The 16498-nt window shown below is 42.5% G+C and overlaps 1 protein-coding gene across 1 annotated transcript; it reads right to left on the bottom strand.

Moving 5' to 3' along the window:
• Nucleotides 1-701: 701 nt before the first annotated feature.
• On the bottom strand, nt 702-15476 carry SERPINB2 (serpin family B member 2). The gene is made up of 8 exons (XM_028102993.2): nt 15327-15476; nt 11364-11540; nt 8311-8427; nt 6860-6988; nt 6220-6337; nt 2793-2935; nt 2018-2182; nt 702-1682 (listed from the first exon to the last, which is right to left on the bottom strand). The coding sequence occupies exons 2-8, from the start codon at nt 11529-11531 to the stop codon at nt 1272-1274; spliced, it is 1251 nt and encodes a 416-aa protein (XP_027958794.1). The 5' UTR covers nt 11532-11540; nt 15327-15476; the 3' UTR covers nt 702-1271.
• Between the last annotated feature and the right edge of the window lie 1022 nt (nt 15477-16498).

Genomic DNA, 16498 nt, shown 5'->3' on the forward strand with positions numbered 1-16498 from the left:
AGACGACTCATAAGGACTAAAACTGAGCTGTAGGGGCTGACAATCAAGGGCCTGATATTACCTGCTTAGCCACCATATTCCAGTGGATCATCTGTCCCTGCCTTCCGTTAAGGGGAGGCTGCTGCCTGGGAGACATTCTCAGAGTCCAGCCACACCCCTGCAGCCAGACTCTGCAGCCAGCTCGGACTCCCCAAACCAGACCCGCCTCAGTTCTCAGGACCTAAGTCTTGTTCTGCTCTGTCTTTGACCCACTCAAAGCTTTCAGCACTATTGGAAGCAAACACCCCTAAAAGAAGACATTTGTGTTTCCCCTCTTACTCTTACGCCCAGCCCATCTTCCCCTCTCTGAACCCCCAGCTCAATGACCTTGACCATGATTCTATGTCTGAACCGTTGGACCTGGTGTTTATTCCCGATATCCTTGAGGTTTAGCCATGAGGATCCCCAAAGGACTTTGACTCAAGCTTTTCTGAATTGCTGTGCCTTTTCCTGCTATGAGAAGGCAACTCTAAACCATTTTACACACAACCCCATCCCACTCCCAACACTGGGGGTTCCTGCAGGGGTGGATATCTTCTTATCTCCTTTATTCTGTTTTTTCTTGGTCCCCACAAAATGAGACATGATGCCTGATCCCTGGGGATCAAGGTATGACAAGTCTTAGGAGCTAACCACCCAATGGAATGACAACAAACAAATGGTTGTGTAGAAACATGTTTATTTTTTATATGTAGTTGTAATTTTATAAGTTATAGACACATCTATGTGATACATAATGCTAGAAATGCACATGACATATATTTTCCTGTTGTTCAATGCTTTCTTCCAGGTATTTATTATAAAAAGGGCATGGAAAGGACAACCACTCATCCCTCATTATACAAACAAGTAAATGTCCTTTTTTAGATAGAAAAATAACTGATCATCTGCTTCTGTAACTATCAGCTATATGAAACTGACAGTGAACAATAATTAAGACCATTCTATAAAATAATAAATAATATAGTAAAAGTTAATGCTATACAATAAACCGGTAGTAAGGAAGACCTAACTGGAGCATCACTCCACTTAGGAGACCAAATGATTAATAGGCTTGCAACGTTATGGTGGACAGCTGTCTCGTTATTTCGGTACTTATCATTAGCGTGTAGTAGGAGTTGTTCAGAAAAAAGCAGAAATGTATAGGAAAAGTCTCTAAATTTTTGGCACTTATTGCAATTCATGGAATCTTACAGCTCATACTACGAAATCCTGTGCAGAAACAGAACTTATCAATTTTCGGGTGAGATAAACCGGCCAAAAAAAAGGATGTTCTTGGTGATTTTGTGCATGATAAAGAAGAGGAAAGGATGGTCTGCCACAAACTGTGGACCTCCATGGCCAGTCCTCCCTGACAGAACGGCCCCGGTGCCGGCAGCTGCTTCCGTGCCCTCCTCGTTCACGTCCACGGTGGCTTGATGGAACACTTGGGACAGAAACAGGTCATTGGTGTCGGACATTCCTGAGAAGTCAGCCTGGCTCTGGCTGAAGGCTTCCTCCATGCCCATGCTCCTGAGGATGGATCTGAGTTCATAGCGCTCTTCTAATTTGAACTGGGGGAGGTACACCTCCACATCGTCTTCGGCTAGAGTGTCTTTGCTGGTCCAGTTAATGAATTTATCATAGGTTAGTTCACTTTCCAGCTACAAACCCAAAATTAAAAAAAAAAAGCCTGTAAGTACTCAGAAAAGAAGGCAAATAACATATAAGTCTCATGTTAACAATCAGTGGCTATAACTTTACCATATTGTGGGCAATATAAAAATGTAATACACCGGTAAAATATTTGCAAGAACGTAACATGTGTGACATATTTTCATGCTCTGAATGAAAGTTTGAGACATGAATGTTTATTATCAACCAATTCGCATGTTTCTGTGAGGAGCTGCATACCATTTTCTAGACCTGTAGGCATGTTTATCATGAAAGGTGAGTTTAGCTCCAGAGGTTTCAAACAATCCAAGCTGGAATGGCTTACCAACTCCAAGCCAGTGGACACATCACCAATTTCATCTGGAAGCAACAGGAACATGCTGACGCCTCCAGCATATGGGAGTTCCAGAATCTGAGTCTTTAGGTTGCTTATGTATCCAATGTTCAGCTCTTTATGCAAGTACATCATCTGTACAGGTTTGCGCTGAGTCTAAAATTATGAAGAAGTAAAATATGAAAATTGATACTAAGATGTCAGGAGATTTACAATTAGACATAAAAGAGAAATAGATTCTGCTTTAGTGTTGAAGAAATACAATCTTAAAAATCAACAAAATAAATTATTTATACCTTACAGTTGCTCTTATTAGCTTTATCATGATTCCATCTATTATTAAGATGGACAACAATAATAATTATAATAATACGAAAATGTTTGTTCAGTACCTGCCATGGGCCAAGAACTCTGTGAAATCTCACTGAATCCTTACAATAGCCAAGTTTTACTGATTAAAAAATGGAATTCCCAGAAGATAAATAAGGTCATAGATGGTTACTGGTAACACCTTAGTGGCAGAACCTACAACTGCATCCAGAATTATGTAATTGTAAAGCCCATGGTCTTCACCATCACTTATATGGCCTCTCAGAAAATTACTGAGCGATACTCAGTAGCTTGAAGGAGTCAACCAACTATCCAATGTGCATAATTTATGACTAACAAGTCATGCAGGAGCATGAGTGGTCTCTAACTTTTCTTTTTCTGTCTTGGCCAAGGTCCTAAAATACATGCTAGGAAAATCCATCTTGTTGTCTCATACCGCGTTCACACGGAAAGGATAAAGCCCATTTAATTTCTTCTCAAATGGAGTTTTCCACTTTCCTTTGAAGTAGACAGCATTCACCAGGACCATCTTGGTGTCCCCATCTACAGAACCTTCAGGTAACAAGTCTGGGATTTTGCCTACAGAAAACATGACATATGTTTAGGTTTGTGACCAAGAACTGCGATGTTATTATGATTTGAATCTCTTGAGTCACCATCAAACTCAGCATCTACATTTGTCAGATTCTGCAGAGGTGATGATCTCAAGCTCGAGTTTTTCTCCCAATTTATTTAAAGCATAAATAAAGCAGACCACCTTTCTCAGAAGGTTTGCAAAGTCCAAAAGAAAATGAAGAAGTGATGCATTTAAAATTTAGAATGACTATCAAACATGGAAAGATTTTCACCTCCTTTTATGTTGTTTTCTCAAAGTTTCACGCTCCTTCTATATCTGATCCAGACAATCTATGGGTTTGACCCACTGATTCATTCAAAAACTTTTTTTTTTTTTAAGTCGTGCTAGACCTACAGTAGGAGAAAGGAAGAACTGCGCTGGAGGGGCTGAGAATATTGGAAGAGGTATTCAAAATCAGCAGTGAAACAATGTGTCAGAAATCCTGTAGCAGAATGCAAAGTACTGTGGCAGTGCAGAGAAAGAAGGGTCTCAGGAATTAAAACATCCAAATGTGGTAGCTAACAAAAAAAAAAATGGCTTAAGAAACAGCCCATTTACAGTTAATACCTGCTCTATAATTTTTCAACTACTCAAATACATTATTTTACTTAATCCTGACAACTATTCTATTGGGGTATCCCTAATAGATCTTACACCAAAAGATCCCCCGCTGAGAAAGGTGAGCAGTCTCCTCAAGGTCACAAAGTGGTAAACTGGTTAGGATTCTGTGTGGACCTCCACCACCTCCATATCCTACTGACAGACACAGGACTAATATAAAGGTCAGTGTAATCTGACCGGCTTCCATATATCCATTCAATATATCCCCCAGGCAATTAAAACTCTTGGTTACTATTGAAAATTGCTATGGCTTTACTTAACTTTGTGATGTAAATGACAGAATTCATGTGATCATAATAAATAAAACAGACAATTCCCTCAAATTATTATAAAATCTGATAAAGCAGTCAGCCCAAAGGATGACAAGGCATTCTGGCAACACAACTGCTTGATTCACGGCCACTGAAGACAATGCTTACAGAGAAAACGAATTTGTGCTGTTCTCAGAAAAGCAGAACTTCTACATATCTCCTGAACTCTGCGGTCAGTTTTTACTTCCACTTCTGTTAAACTTCACTTTCCCTGATTCCTCTGTGTCAGTGGCTTGTCAGTATTTTAGAACAATAATTTTGAAATCAGTTATAGAAATGAAGAACAAAAGTAGAACAACTATTTTCAGAGAAACAAAAACATTTTATAAGTTCTACAGAACTTGGTTCATGTGCTTTTTCCCAGTATGGGAGCTAAGAAACTAAGGCACCAAACTATTCCTTGAAACAATGTTTTAAACGTCGGAGTTACATGAGCATTTACTTTTTGCCTACATTATCAAACAAATTCTTTAAACACCCAAATAAGGAATTCAGAATTAGACTAAGGATCAAAGAAGAGGAACCCCCAGTTTCACCACCAACTGGTAGTGGAATCTCGAATAGGTCGTTAACCCCTCAGGGACCACGAGTCCACAACCATAAAGGGGCAAATTTGGATAAATTATCTCCAAGGACCTTTCCGGTCCTAACAGCTCATAAATCTATGAAATAACAGGACAGTTCACCCTCGTAATAATCTCTGTGTTTTTCTTCCTAAAAATCCATCTATGTGTTGCTAGCCAGCAATTTACGACCTATAATTCTACCTGGAGATTTCGGAGAATGAAGGATTTTCATTATCAGCCAAAGACTGTGCTAATTTTTGTGGGGACCCAGGAGAAGGGTGACATATTGGCCCTATGCTCAAATAATTTTAGTCTATATGGGATGGCAAAGGAAACAAAATAAAATCAGTTCAGTCACAGTTGAACGCTGTATAAGGCAAACGTTAACAGGAGTCATGAAACTATCAAAGCACCAAAGGGGTGGAGAAGAGACGAGTGGCTGGGAGATACCTCTAGGAAAGGCTAGGACTTGGGTTTGCCACTAAATTAAACTCTGACATTAAGGAATGCATAAGAAGCAAGTATGGAGGTAGCAACCGAGAGCTCAGGGGCCAGCAGTCGTCCGGCATGGTCTGTTGGATTATTAAGAATTCAAAAGTCAAAGCGAAGAATAAGATCTTCTGCAGAGGCCAGCTGGAGGGCAGTGACGCTGTTTCTGTGTGGGGACATGGGGACATGGGGCAGCAGGACAAGTGTGTGAAGTCAGTCACCTCTGCAGTCTCATCCCCTCTCCTGTGCTCTACACTGGAGTCCAGCCAATCGGCATTCCTTGCCCCAGAGGGCCAAGCTCTCTCGCCTCTGCATCTTGGCACATCTGTGCACTGTGTCTAGAACTCTCTCCCCAGGCACCATGCCCTTAGCCTGCCCAGCTGCAGCCCATCCTCCTAATCACAACATAAACACTTCTCATTGCAGGGAGACTCCTCCCGTCGTGACACTGGAGGCCAGTGCCCTCCTCACGTGCTCCCGTGCAGTGTCCTGTATGTCCCCATAAAAGCACCTGTGACCACCTGACAGCCATCGCCGACTGAACTGAACGCCTCCCCTACACTGTAAGTTCTAGGGTGGCAGGATCTGGTTCTGTTTCATTTACAGAACGTGTACAGTGCCTGGCACAAAATATACGGTGGATTAACCACTGTTCACTGAAGGACTGAATTCAATAACAATGAATGGATGATTTAGTTAAGTGTGAGTCCTGGTAAAAAACAAAAGTGAGGCAGGAGCCCATGAAAGATTTAGGGACATGAGCTGCAATAGTAGAAAGTGGTTTAGCAGGGACCAAAAGACCCTCACAGCAGATAGGCTCAGAATGGTGAAAAACAGGTAAAATTAGTTTCTGATCCCTCCTTCTCTATTGCCAGGGGTCTCACACCACTTACTCAGTGGAGGGTCGCGCCGTTTTTCTTTGCTTTTGTCCACAGCGGATACAGAGCACAATTATTTCAATACTAGTATTTCCTACATTGGAAGACGTGTCTGCCTGCTTTCATATTTCCATCCTAAGGTAATATCCAAAATCAGATTATTTAAGTACTGAACACATGTCTTCCTACAGTAGACCTCAACTATTTTTTCTCACTTAAAACACTCCTCAGCTAAACGAGAATCAGGTTACGTTAACCGAAATAATTAAGGTGAGGTGAATTTTAAGGGAGTTAGGGCCAAGTGCAGGAATGATTTTTTGAAAAACATAGATCAAACGTTCCTAACTGAAAAGAAGAACAGGAAATATTGCTTTGGTTTTACCTTTGGTTTGAGTCTTGACCCAGGAATTAATCTTTTTTCTGGTTTCTTCAGTACATTCTAGGAAGTCGACAGCCTGGGGTTCAGTAGAGTAGTATTTCTTGGAGAGTTGCATATATTCCTTTAAAGCAAGAAACGGGCCAAAGGTGACAGAGTATATATACTGAAAAAAGACTTGGTGTAATTGTAAATCACGGGCTTTTGTCAAGATTTGGGGAGGGGTGGTTAAGGGGCTGAGGTAGGGGAAAGGGTGGAGGGTGGCTAGGGGGGGCTGGGAGGCTGAAAGAGGAAATAGTGTGGATTAAAAGTGCTCCGTTGACCCCCTTGCCCACACTCATTTGCCCTCCTGCACTGTGCATTATAGACCCTGAGTAGGGGGTGAAAGCTGGCTCGTGGGTAGCGTTTCTGGAAATCACTGTTCCCCCAGCTTTAGCAGTCACTCTGCACATGGGGCCTTTGCAGCCGTGGGAGGGAGCGCCCAGCCACGGGAGCATGCGCACCTGCAGCTGTGACCCAGGGCGTTTGGAGCCTCAGGGAGCTGGTGTGGAATTCTGACTCTCCTTGTGAATCACAGACAGAAGCTTTGAAGGTGACCTCATTGCACACTGGGGGCCCTGCCATTTCAATTGCAGGTTTCACTTACTTCCTTGAATCTCACAGACTTCTCTCCAAACAGTTTATTGACGCTGTCCAATAAATACTCCCCTGTGGATGCATTGATCGCAGAGCTGAGAGAGCGGAAGGATGAATGGATTGAAGCTCCAGCTTGTGCCTTAAACAGAAAGGAGGGATCTCTTTATGTAACACAGGACAGCTAAACAAGATACTTCGTTAAGTAAATGTATTTTTTTCAATGCAACAATAAAATGCTGTATTAATGCACACTTAGAATTTTCTGACACTTTAGAGGAATCTCTGAGGAAATACTTTTGATACAGTGCATTAAACTCATAAGGTAATGTTTTACTTGTTTCAAATTTTGCTGTACCTACAGATTGTAGTTAACCTTGAAGTAACCAACGTCCTAGAAGAAAGTGAGGCTTCTTTTGTAATTTCCTAAACTTCAAGGTCTCTGAGGGATTTTATTATATTAAAACATTACCAAAGAAATATTCTAGAAAAAGTTAATATGTGTCTGAAAGTGCCCATTAAAGGGTAGTCTTTACAGTGGGAAATCTGGGTTTTGGAAAGCCATGAAAAGTGTCGGTGAATTCCAATCCTCAGCCTGGAGTTTGTAAGCATGATGACAGCCACAGGGCTCGGTCACACAACAGCTAGCAGCAGGTGAAGCCGCGGACAGAGCCCTGCAGATGGACTTCCAGGTGTCACAGGAGACCTGGCTGGATTGCCATCTTCATGGGGCCCTCTGGACCTCCTCCAGCCCATAATTCCCTGGGCAACAGGCAGATGGAGCCGCATTCCAAGAAGGAAGCTATGGGAGATCTCCCCCTACCTAACCCACGAGCATATTATGGAAGTTGCTCATCAATAGGAGTACATCTATGCCCAGTTCCTGTAAGTTAGCTGGAGAGCTGATGTTTAAGGAAATATTGAGAAAAGATATTAATTAGTACCTGAGATAGATAGATGCTGAATAGATATGTACATACATACATAGATACATACATACATACATGGACAGGTGATAAATAGATAAACAGAGGAGTTGAGAGGGATATCTAAGGGTCAGTGGTCTCTCATGAAGTCATCAGGCCTGACCTACCCCATTCCTCAATTGCTTGTCACTCTTTACCTTCTTCCACCTAGAAATCTGCATCCATGCATGTGTATTCTAGGAGTTGCTACCACGATTTCAGAATAAATTATACATGCCCAACTAATGGCAGAGTGGTATGATTAAATCTAGAAACAGTTTTGGACCTAAAAGTCCTGAAGTCTAGATTCTATTCTGGCCCTGCCCATATTTATCTGTGTGCCCATAGGATATTTATTTAAGGGCTCCGAGTCTTAGTTTTCTTTCTATGAATGAGGGAAGTTGTACTAGGTTCCTTCCCTGTCTACTACTGTGACTTTAAGACAAGAAGATTCTAGAAATAAAGTGCAAAAGAAATGATGAACCCGTGAGTCAGATACCTGCAAAATAGCCTCAGGATAAGTGCCCTTCTGGATCTGCTGCATGAGTTCACAACCTGTGAGTTTCTCTAGGGTCACTGGGGTCTTCGGGGCTCCAACTTTGTCAAACTGAAACACCTACATTTGGAATTAGAGAGAACATATTTATGAGTATGTTTTCCTGCTAGATTACTTCACCTTTAAACCAATGGCCCTCAGGTACCTCTTAGCAGTCCTATCTACTTCCCTGCCTTTGCATCTTGGAATCAAGCACAGATATTCATTATACATAATATATAAGTGTCTGCAACTGAAATTTCCCTCACAAGAAACAGCTTGAGTTATTTTATACTAATCCATATACTGGCCATTTTGACAATAATTGGTTATTATGAGATGATTTATAACCTCTTCACTAAAGTATCTAAATTATCATCCAACCCATAAATGCCCTTGATAAAAAAAAAATGCCAGTATTTTGAAGAAAGTAATAAGGTTAATTCACGACCTTGCATGTCTCTGTCTTTTCAATGGCCTTATCTATTATCCACTTTTAATCTGTCAAAAACTACAAGCCCAAGTTAGTTTAAGCATAAACACGGTTACTCACTATTAACAGGGATCCCCTAAAATATTGGCATACGCCGCACTACACATAGAAACCCATGTGGGAGACAGGACCGGGGTCAGATGATGTAAGTGTCAGATCCAGAAAACACAGTGAAGCTGGCAGGTGAAGGCTGGTCCTACGAAGCTGCCTCAGGCTCCTTCCCAGCATGACAGCTTTCTAGCCTGGCGTCTCCGGTCTCAGCACCCCTAGGCTGGCCCTGCACCCAGGCCTCCCCGCAACCTCGCACATCCTTTGGGTCCCGTTGGGCCTGCGTCACATCCCTTGTGAGGCCCGTGGTGAGGGGGAACTTATCTGGTCAATGGATTGATGGTGGGGACTCTGCTGACAAAGGAAACGCAAGCTTGTCCAGCCAGGTCGTGAGCTTCTGGGTTGGCAGGACAGGTGTTAAGGGCTACGGGATCTTTCTCTGCTCTTTCAATCATACATCATAAGTCCCATCTAACACTCTGGAAAGAAGTGGCCCTACTCTGTCCTCGCAGGAGGGAGGAATATTTCTTGAAACAGCTTTTCTGGTTTTCATCCCTTCTAAGGAAGTTGATCCTTAAAAATCAAGAGTCTCCTGGCTAGCCCTAAAGACTTCCTGAATTGCTGCAAAAGCCCCCGCAGAAATGGGGGATGGGAGGGGACCCTGGGCCATGCGGAGGCCACAGGGTAAATAGAGGCAGGCACACTGCTCAGCCAGGCAGCGGAGCCCCAGCAGGCCTGGGGCTTCATCCTGAACATAAGAGCCTTCCATGTCTTTCCATCCTTCCCACTATAACACCGTGAATTTACCAGTCACACCAAGTCCCAGCCAGGGGGCCTCTTCCCGGCCCCGCCTCCTGGTCTGTAAAATGAGTATGGGATTCATAGCCTCTAGCTCATAGCGTCGCGCAGCATGTGGGCCAATTCATAGAATGCTCTGGGGCACCTGGCTAAGGTGCTGAGGAGCACCCGCTGCTGGAACAGACACAGCTCCCAGACGCTCTGCGGGTTAACTCCAATCGTCACACCTGTCCTCCAGGCTGGGCACTTTTCATTCCCATTGTGTAGATGAGAAAGCTGAGGCTCAGAGAGTTCCGGTGCCTTCCCTCACAGAGCTAGTAAAGAGTGGCGAAGCCACCACTCCACACCGCCTGGCCTGTCCCCAAAGTCTGCCCTTCTTCCTCCAAGCCAAAGAGCCCCTCTTCTTCTTTTTAGTAGGGAATTAACCACATTTTCCTTCGAATTGTAAAATCAGTACATGCAGCAGAGTTATAGGAAAACAGTATAACATCTTTGCATAGACCCACATGCTTGAAGCACTTTCTAGATACAGAAAAGCCGTCTGTGCCCAGAGTGACCAATACGTTCATTTGCCTCTGGTGTCAAAAACTATTTTTTTTTTTTTTTTATTTTAACAACCTAGAGTACTTCATTTCTCATTCTCCCTCGCAATATGTTACTTCTGCTCCCTTTACAGTTAAAAAATTAAGACCCTGATGTTTTCTGAAGTTTGCCATGCAGTTCAAGTTTCTCCCTGCCCAAGGGGAAGAGAGTAAAGGGGAAGGAGTATTGCCAAACAGTGCTGGTATCAGGGTTGAGCAACTGAGTTTTGTTGTAAGCCAGGATGTTTAAACTGCCACACACACAGGGAGGGATGCCTTTTACCTCCTGGCCTCGTGCAGCGAGATTGGCTAACCCTCCCTGTGAACAACTTCAAACCCGGTCCATGGTAAATGGGTCACCGTGTACCATCAAAGGACCTCTGTAGGCTGAGGCGCGGTTCTCATGGGAAACCCCAAAGTGGCCGGGGGCATTTTGGTGTAACTGAGAGCACAGTGCATGCTTGTGAGAAAGCAGGGCCTGTAGCTCAAGCATACAATGTCAACATCTGTGGTTATGCGAATCTGAAAGAATCTTAATTATATGATGACCCTATCCAGCTCACTGACCTAGGACATAACAGGAGCAGGTGCTTTTTTAAAGGCACTGAATTCATCCCACTGGAGCCCTGTGGTATATGGTGTATTTCCAAGGCCCCAGACTCAGTGAAAGAGTCCCCTGACTGAGCTTGTGTCCCTTCACCAAGGACTGAAGCCAGGGGCCTTGACAGAAAGACCTCACAATGCTCCCGCACACCCTGTCCACCCTGATTTTGAAAACTGGCCATCAGACCAGACACCATTTTGTTGACATGAACTCACGGGGGTGAATATGGCTGAGGCCCTCTGAAGTCATACCGCTCTCCTCACATCTCCAGCAGTGTGGTGACCTCAGCTGTTCATGACACTCTCTGCAATCTACAGTTAAGAGTTTTCATGGTTTAGCTGTTTTATAGATTTGAATCTCGGGAACTTGTGTGGTAATGGCACATGACAACTACTGACCTTGGTAAAGTCAAGCTACCTGAAGCATAAAATTGTGATTCTATAAATCCATTCAGGAGAGACCCAGTCCTAGTTTGGAATTTTAAGACACTCACCTTGGCCATCTGATGTGCAGTGTGGCCCCTGGCACCCAGGTAGACCATGGCCATGGTGGATGAGATGCTCCATGGAGAGAAGAAGAGATTTGGGGTGGCACTAGTATTTGCCAGATGCTTGAAAAAATTGAGGGCAAAGATTGTGTTGGCCACATAAAGGTCTTCCATTGTTTCAATCTGGAAGGAAAGTGAGGAAGAAAGAACCAGCTCTGAAAGATGACTCAACACTTTGGGTGATGTCGGCTGAGTAGTACAGGGTGTACTCTGCACAGGGGTTCCCTCTCTGTTCTTCCTTCATGGAACAACATGAACTAGAGCCCGGATGGCAACATGGTCATGTGACCTGTGCAGCCTCATGGGGCTCCAGGTTTCGAGTGATGCTCTGCTGTCACCAACTTAAAATTCTTCATAATTTTGAACAAGGGGTGCTGCATTTTCTTTTTGTACTGGATCCTATAGCTGATCTTGAGATGCAACAGTTAAGTGATGAGTAGGGATGCTCCATATAACAATCATAATAACAGCAATGACAATGAATAGCATTTATTAGATTCTTACTGTACAACAGATGCTGTTCTAAACATTCCACCAACCATTTAATTCTTGCCAAAACCCTATGAGAAAGGCATTGTTATTCGTGTTTTATGAAGGAAGAAACTATAGCTCAGACGATCAAGAAAGTGACCAGTGTCACCCAACTATAAGGCATGGAAGCCAGGTGGGTGGCCTCCAGGGTCATGTTTTCAACCTCTGGGCTGCATCTGCAAATATCCAGCACACACATGGGCAAATACAAGAATATTCAAACACATTCTTGTTGGCCCCACTTGAGATTGTCTATCTTCTTTCAGATTCCCTGTTTCTAGAAGTGGCTTAGATTCATCATTTGAGGGTAAGTATTTTTACCCAGCTCCTACCTCCTGTACCCCCTCTCCCCCTACACACACACTGACATCCACAGCCTGCAATAAAACAGCTTTCCACACTAAGGAGTTCAGTACAGGGGCGGGGGGGGCCTGCTGGAATGGCCACCTGCTTCTCCTCACCCCCCCCCCCAATCAAGGAAATCCATTTCAGGTAGCCTGCATGCAATGAACACGAAACAGACACACACACACACACACACACACACACACACACACACACACACACACACACCTATTACCACCTGAAGATAAAGGACAGACACGTCTTCCGTGACCCAGGTCTCCGTGTGAAGGGGAAAGCATGGGCACACCCGAGGTGTGTGTGGGTATCTGTTGGTACTGGCCAGCGATCATTTTTCTGGCTGTGTGTTTTGCTTTCACGGTGGCTTAAAACACACCCTATAATTACCAAAATACACAAATATACCAAATGACGCTGATGTGCGTCCCACAGGAACCTTTGTGACAGTGGCTTCCCAGAGCTGAGGAGGGGCAGAGAGAGGTCCTGAGGTGAGGGACGTCCTCTTCGGTAGGCTTGGCTCACTCAGCAGGCTTCCCAGCAAGGGCCAGCACTGCCTTCCCTCCCCAATCCAGGGCAGTCTTAGGGCAACACTTGGTTCATGAACACTTCTTTTCAAGAAAATCATTGCAATTTGTATCCAAATGTCTCATTGGAAATACCACTCAATTGTATTTTATTGAGACAAAACTGTAAATTAAGCAAAGTTTGTCCCTGAAACCACCTCTTCTCATTCAATCCTCACAGGATCTAAAGCGGTAGATACTGTTACCTTCATTTTATAGGTTACCCCCTGACGCTCAGAGAGATTAAGTAACTTGCAAGTCACAGAGCTTCTATGCGGTGGTACAGGGATTTGAGCCTAGGTCTGCTTCAGGAACCCACTCAATCCACACTGCCTCACACTCGCTCTCCTGCTGGTGGTGAACTTCACTATTGTGTGTAAGAGTTTAGGTAGGTTACTAGCTTGAGAAATGCTAGAAAGAGGAAATAAAAATAGGAAGGTAGCAAGTCTGTAATGCTCCTAGAAGGCGTATTAAGTGGGAAAAAAAAAAAAAAAAACAACCCAAACCCTGCTAGTGTTGTTTTTTTTTTTTCCTTGCTTCATCACTGAGATTAGGTTAACTTGGGTGGCTCACACATTTGTTTCCCCTTCCTTCTACCGATTTAAAATTGTCTTGAAACTAATTAGTCTTACTGGGCAGATCGTTTTTGTAAATTACCTCAGTAACATTTTGGAAACAAACTGAGAATCAATATCATAAATAAAACATATCTCTATCCTCATGTGAAGAAAATAAATAAGGGCTCAGAACCAGAAAAGTAACTGCAGGCTTCTCCTAGACCGGATCCTTCGTATCAGTCACTCTGACACTAACAAAATGTAAGTGTTTAAACAAACCATCAGAGAGGCTTTTGATAGATTTCTGGTGACTTTATAAAGGAAAAAAGTACATAAGGACAGCATTAAATTGTCCCAGATGCGTTTACTTCTTTTAAAAATAGTCTAGTTTTTATTCTTTAAATACGGTGCAAATAACTATTTAACATAAAAAATAATATCTCATGTCTATATTGCAGTTACCAAATTCCTTCAGCAGCTCTGTTTTTGTTTAATTTGTATTATTACCTGCCCAGGAAAACCTAGTAATTTCTTGTTACAAAAAATATGGAGATGTAGACTGCACAGCTAGTCAGAGCCTAGACTGAATCTCAGCTTTCCGATTCCAAGTCTGGTGATTTTCACATGAGGTTTGAAAAGTTTGCAGTCTTAGAAATCTATGAAGGCACACATATGGCAAGTTTCCTCTCAGACAACTCCACGCCTTACCTTTAGGCGGGAATCTGCCTGAGACAGTGTACAACTGAAGTCAGAATGATGTCAAATAGCATCATCGCCCAAAACAGGTGATACCTGTTGTGAGTTTCTTACCACTAAAATTTTTAAAAAATGTTTCATTAACTTCCAAATATCATGCTGCTAATTAAGGCTTAATATCATCACGAGGAAGAATAAATGGAAAGCATACATGGGGCTGGGCTCCTAGATATCTGTGTCACTTCCTGCCACACAAGTTAACAAACGTGCCGTAAAACTCAGCACACATCATCCGGAAGCTGGGAGGTGCCCCCAGGCGCCACTATGGCCCTCTTCTTGTTGGCGCTGGATGCGAGATTTGAGTCTGTTGTGTCATTTAAAACAATTTTTTTTTTTTGTGACAACATAGTGCAAACATTTAGAAATTGACCACAAAAATCCATGAAAACAAAGAGAAAATAGTACCTTCAAGGAAACGTCCCATCCAAACTTAGCACATTCTCCCCCAACAAAATTAAAAGCAGTTCCTGTTATTTGATGATTTTCATAATGAATGAGTGTCTGTTTATGGGTATTAAATGATTTATTAAACCTGAAGTAAATCAGAAGTAATTTCAGTCAATCCAACAACTAGTTTGGCAAATTTTTCTCTTCCGCTAAATTGACCAATTATTTAACTAAGTTCAATAAATATAAGGTGGGGTTGAACAGACCCAACTCAGTTTGCTGCTGAATTTCTGTAATTTCTGATAGCTTTAGATACTATCATCTTTCTTATTTTTATATATTTATATACAATTTATAGATTACATTCATTGCTTAAATTACTGTCTGTTAATTGATCTAGCCATTTCCATCCAGTTCAGTGTCAAAGCCCTAGTTAGTAAAGAATATACATATTCTAACCTGTTCGATAAAATCAACATCTCAACTTGATTGGTCGCTTTAGTTTAGCTAATGTTACACAGGCATCTGCTGGCTTCTGAGATTCAAGATTAAGCCTTACTACAAATTTAATTCAAATCTTGACCTAAAATATTTTCACTTAAAAGAAATCTAAACAAGAAAACACCATGACATTTTTACTCATCTCCTAAAGACATCCCACACCTTAATTTTCGCTATTAATAATCCCGGTACAAAGCAAGAGGGAAAAAAATGAAAGCCTGTTTCCATGGCCACGGAAATCAATGAAATACCTGGTTATTCCCGGAGGCACTGCTGAGAAGAAACTGTCCTCAGAGAGCTATCATAGTGCAGACAGGGAGACTGGTTTTATAAAGCTCTGCCCCTCCCACAGAGCTTTTTTTTTTTCTCGCTCTCTTTCTAATCTTTATCCTTTGAGTGATTCAACATTTTACTCAGCAAGACATCACTATTATAAAAAGGTTTGTTTGCTAAGGCACCGTTTAAGAAATTTGTTCAGAGGATGACGTCATTCAGAAACTTGAGAATTTGGCAATACCTGCACATGCCTGTTAAAATTACCTGAAGTTTATCAGCCCGTTTCAAGTGTCCCCCTCTACACCTGCGCCCAAGGACAGTGCCGAATTCTACAATAACCTTTCTACCATTGCACAGGGATGGCTCGTGGGTTGCAATATTTAAAGACAACAGAATCCTTTCTCTCTGACTCTAGACAGCCCCCAAGTGACCCTTTGGGCATGAAGAGGAAGAGAACGACTATTTTTCTTTCTTGGAGAGCCTCTATTTTAAACTGTTTTAGATTTCTCAAAGTAGAATTTCCTAAATAATTCTGGCTTCCACCCAAATCTCCTGCCACCTGCCACACCCAAATAACTTTCTATTTGCTCATGTTTCCAGCACAGATCTTATCTTTTATTATACAGAGAAAATCCACTGTGCACTTGCAATTGACTTTTAGCTCTAGGATCATGATGTTGAAAACTTGATTGAAAAAAAATCACTAGGTGGGGGCACCTGGGTGGCTCAGTCAGTTAAGCATCCAACTCTTGATTTCCGCTCAGGTAGTGACCTCAGGGTCGTGAGATCGAGCCCTGAGGCGTCAGGCTCCACGCTGAGCAGGGAGTCTGCTTAAGATTCTCTCTCTCTCCCTCTCCATCTGCCCCTCCCCACCCCTGTCACAAATGCCCATGCTCTCTCTCTTAAAAAAAAAAAAAAAAAAAGCAAGGTTTAGAAAAAAAAAAAAAGTCACTAGGTGTTTCAATATAGCCAAAGGAATTAGAGGACAAAAACAGATAAAAAATAGGCATGATGAAAGATAATTTGAGTCTAAACATGGTTATATTATTAGAGCTAATTGAAAAGTGCAACACATTGTAAAGGTGGCTTCTCGTCTATTTGCTTTACTTTTATGTGTAGGAAATCCTCCAACGGACAGGGTGGTTAG

This window comes from Eumetopias jubatus, unplaced genomic scaffold (assembly GCF_037043125.1).
Source record: "Eumetopias jubatus isolate StellerSeaLion01/CBP00866 unplaced genomic scaffold, mEumJub1_p1.0 scaffold_16, whole genome shotgun sequence".
NCBI lineage: Eukaryota > Metazoa > Chordata > Mammalia > Carnivora > Otariidae > Eumetopias > Eumetopias jubatus.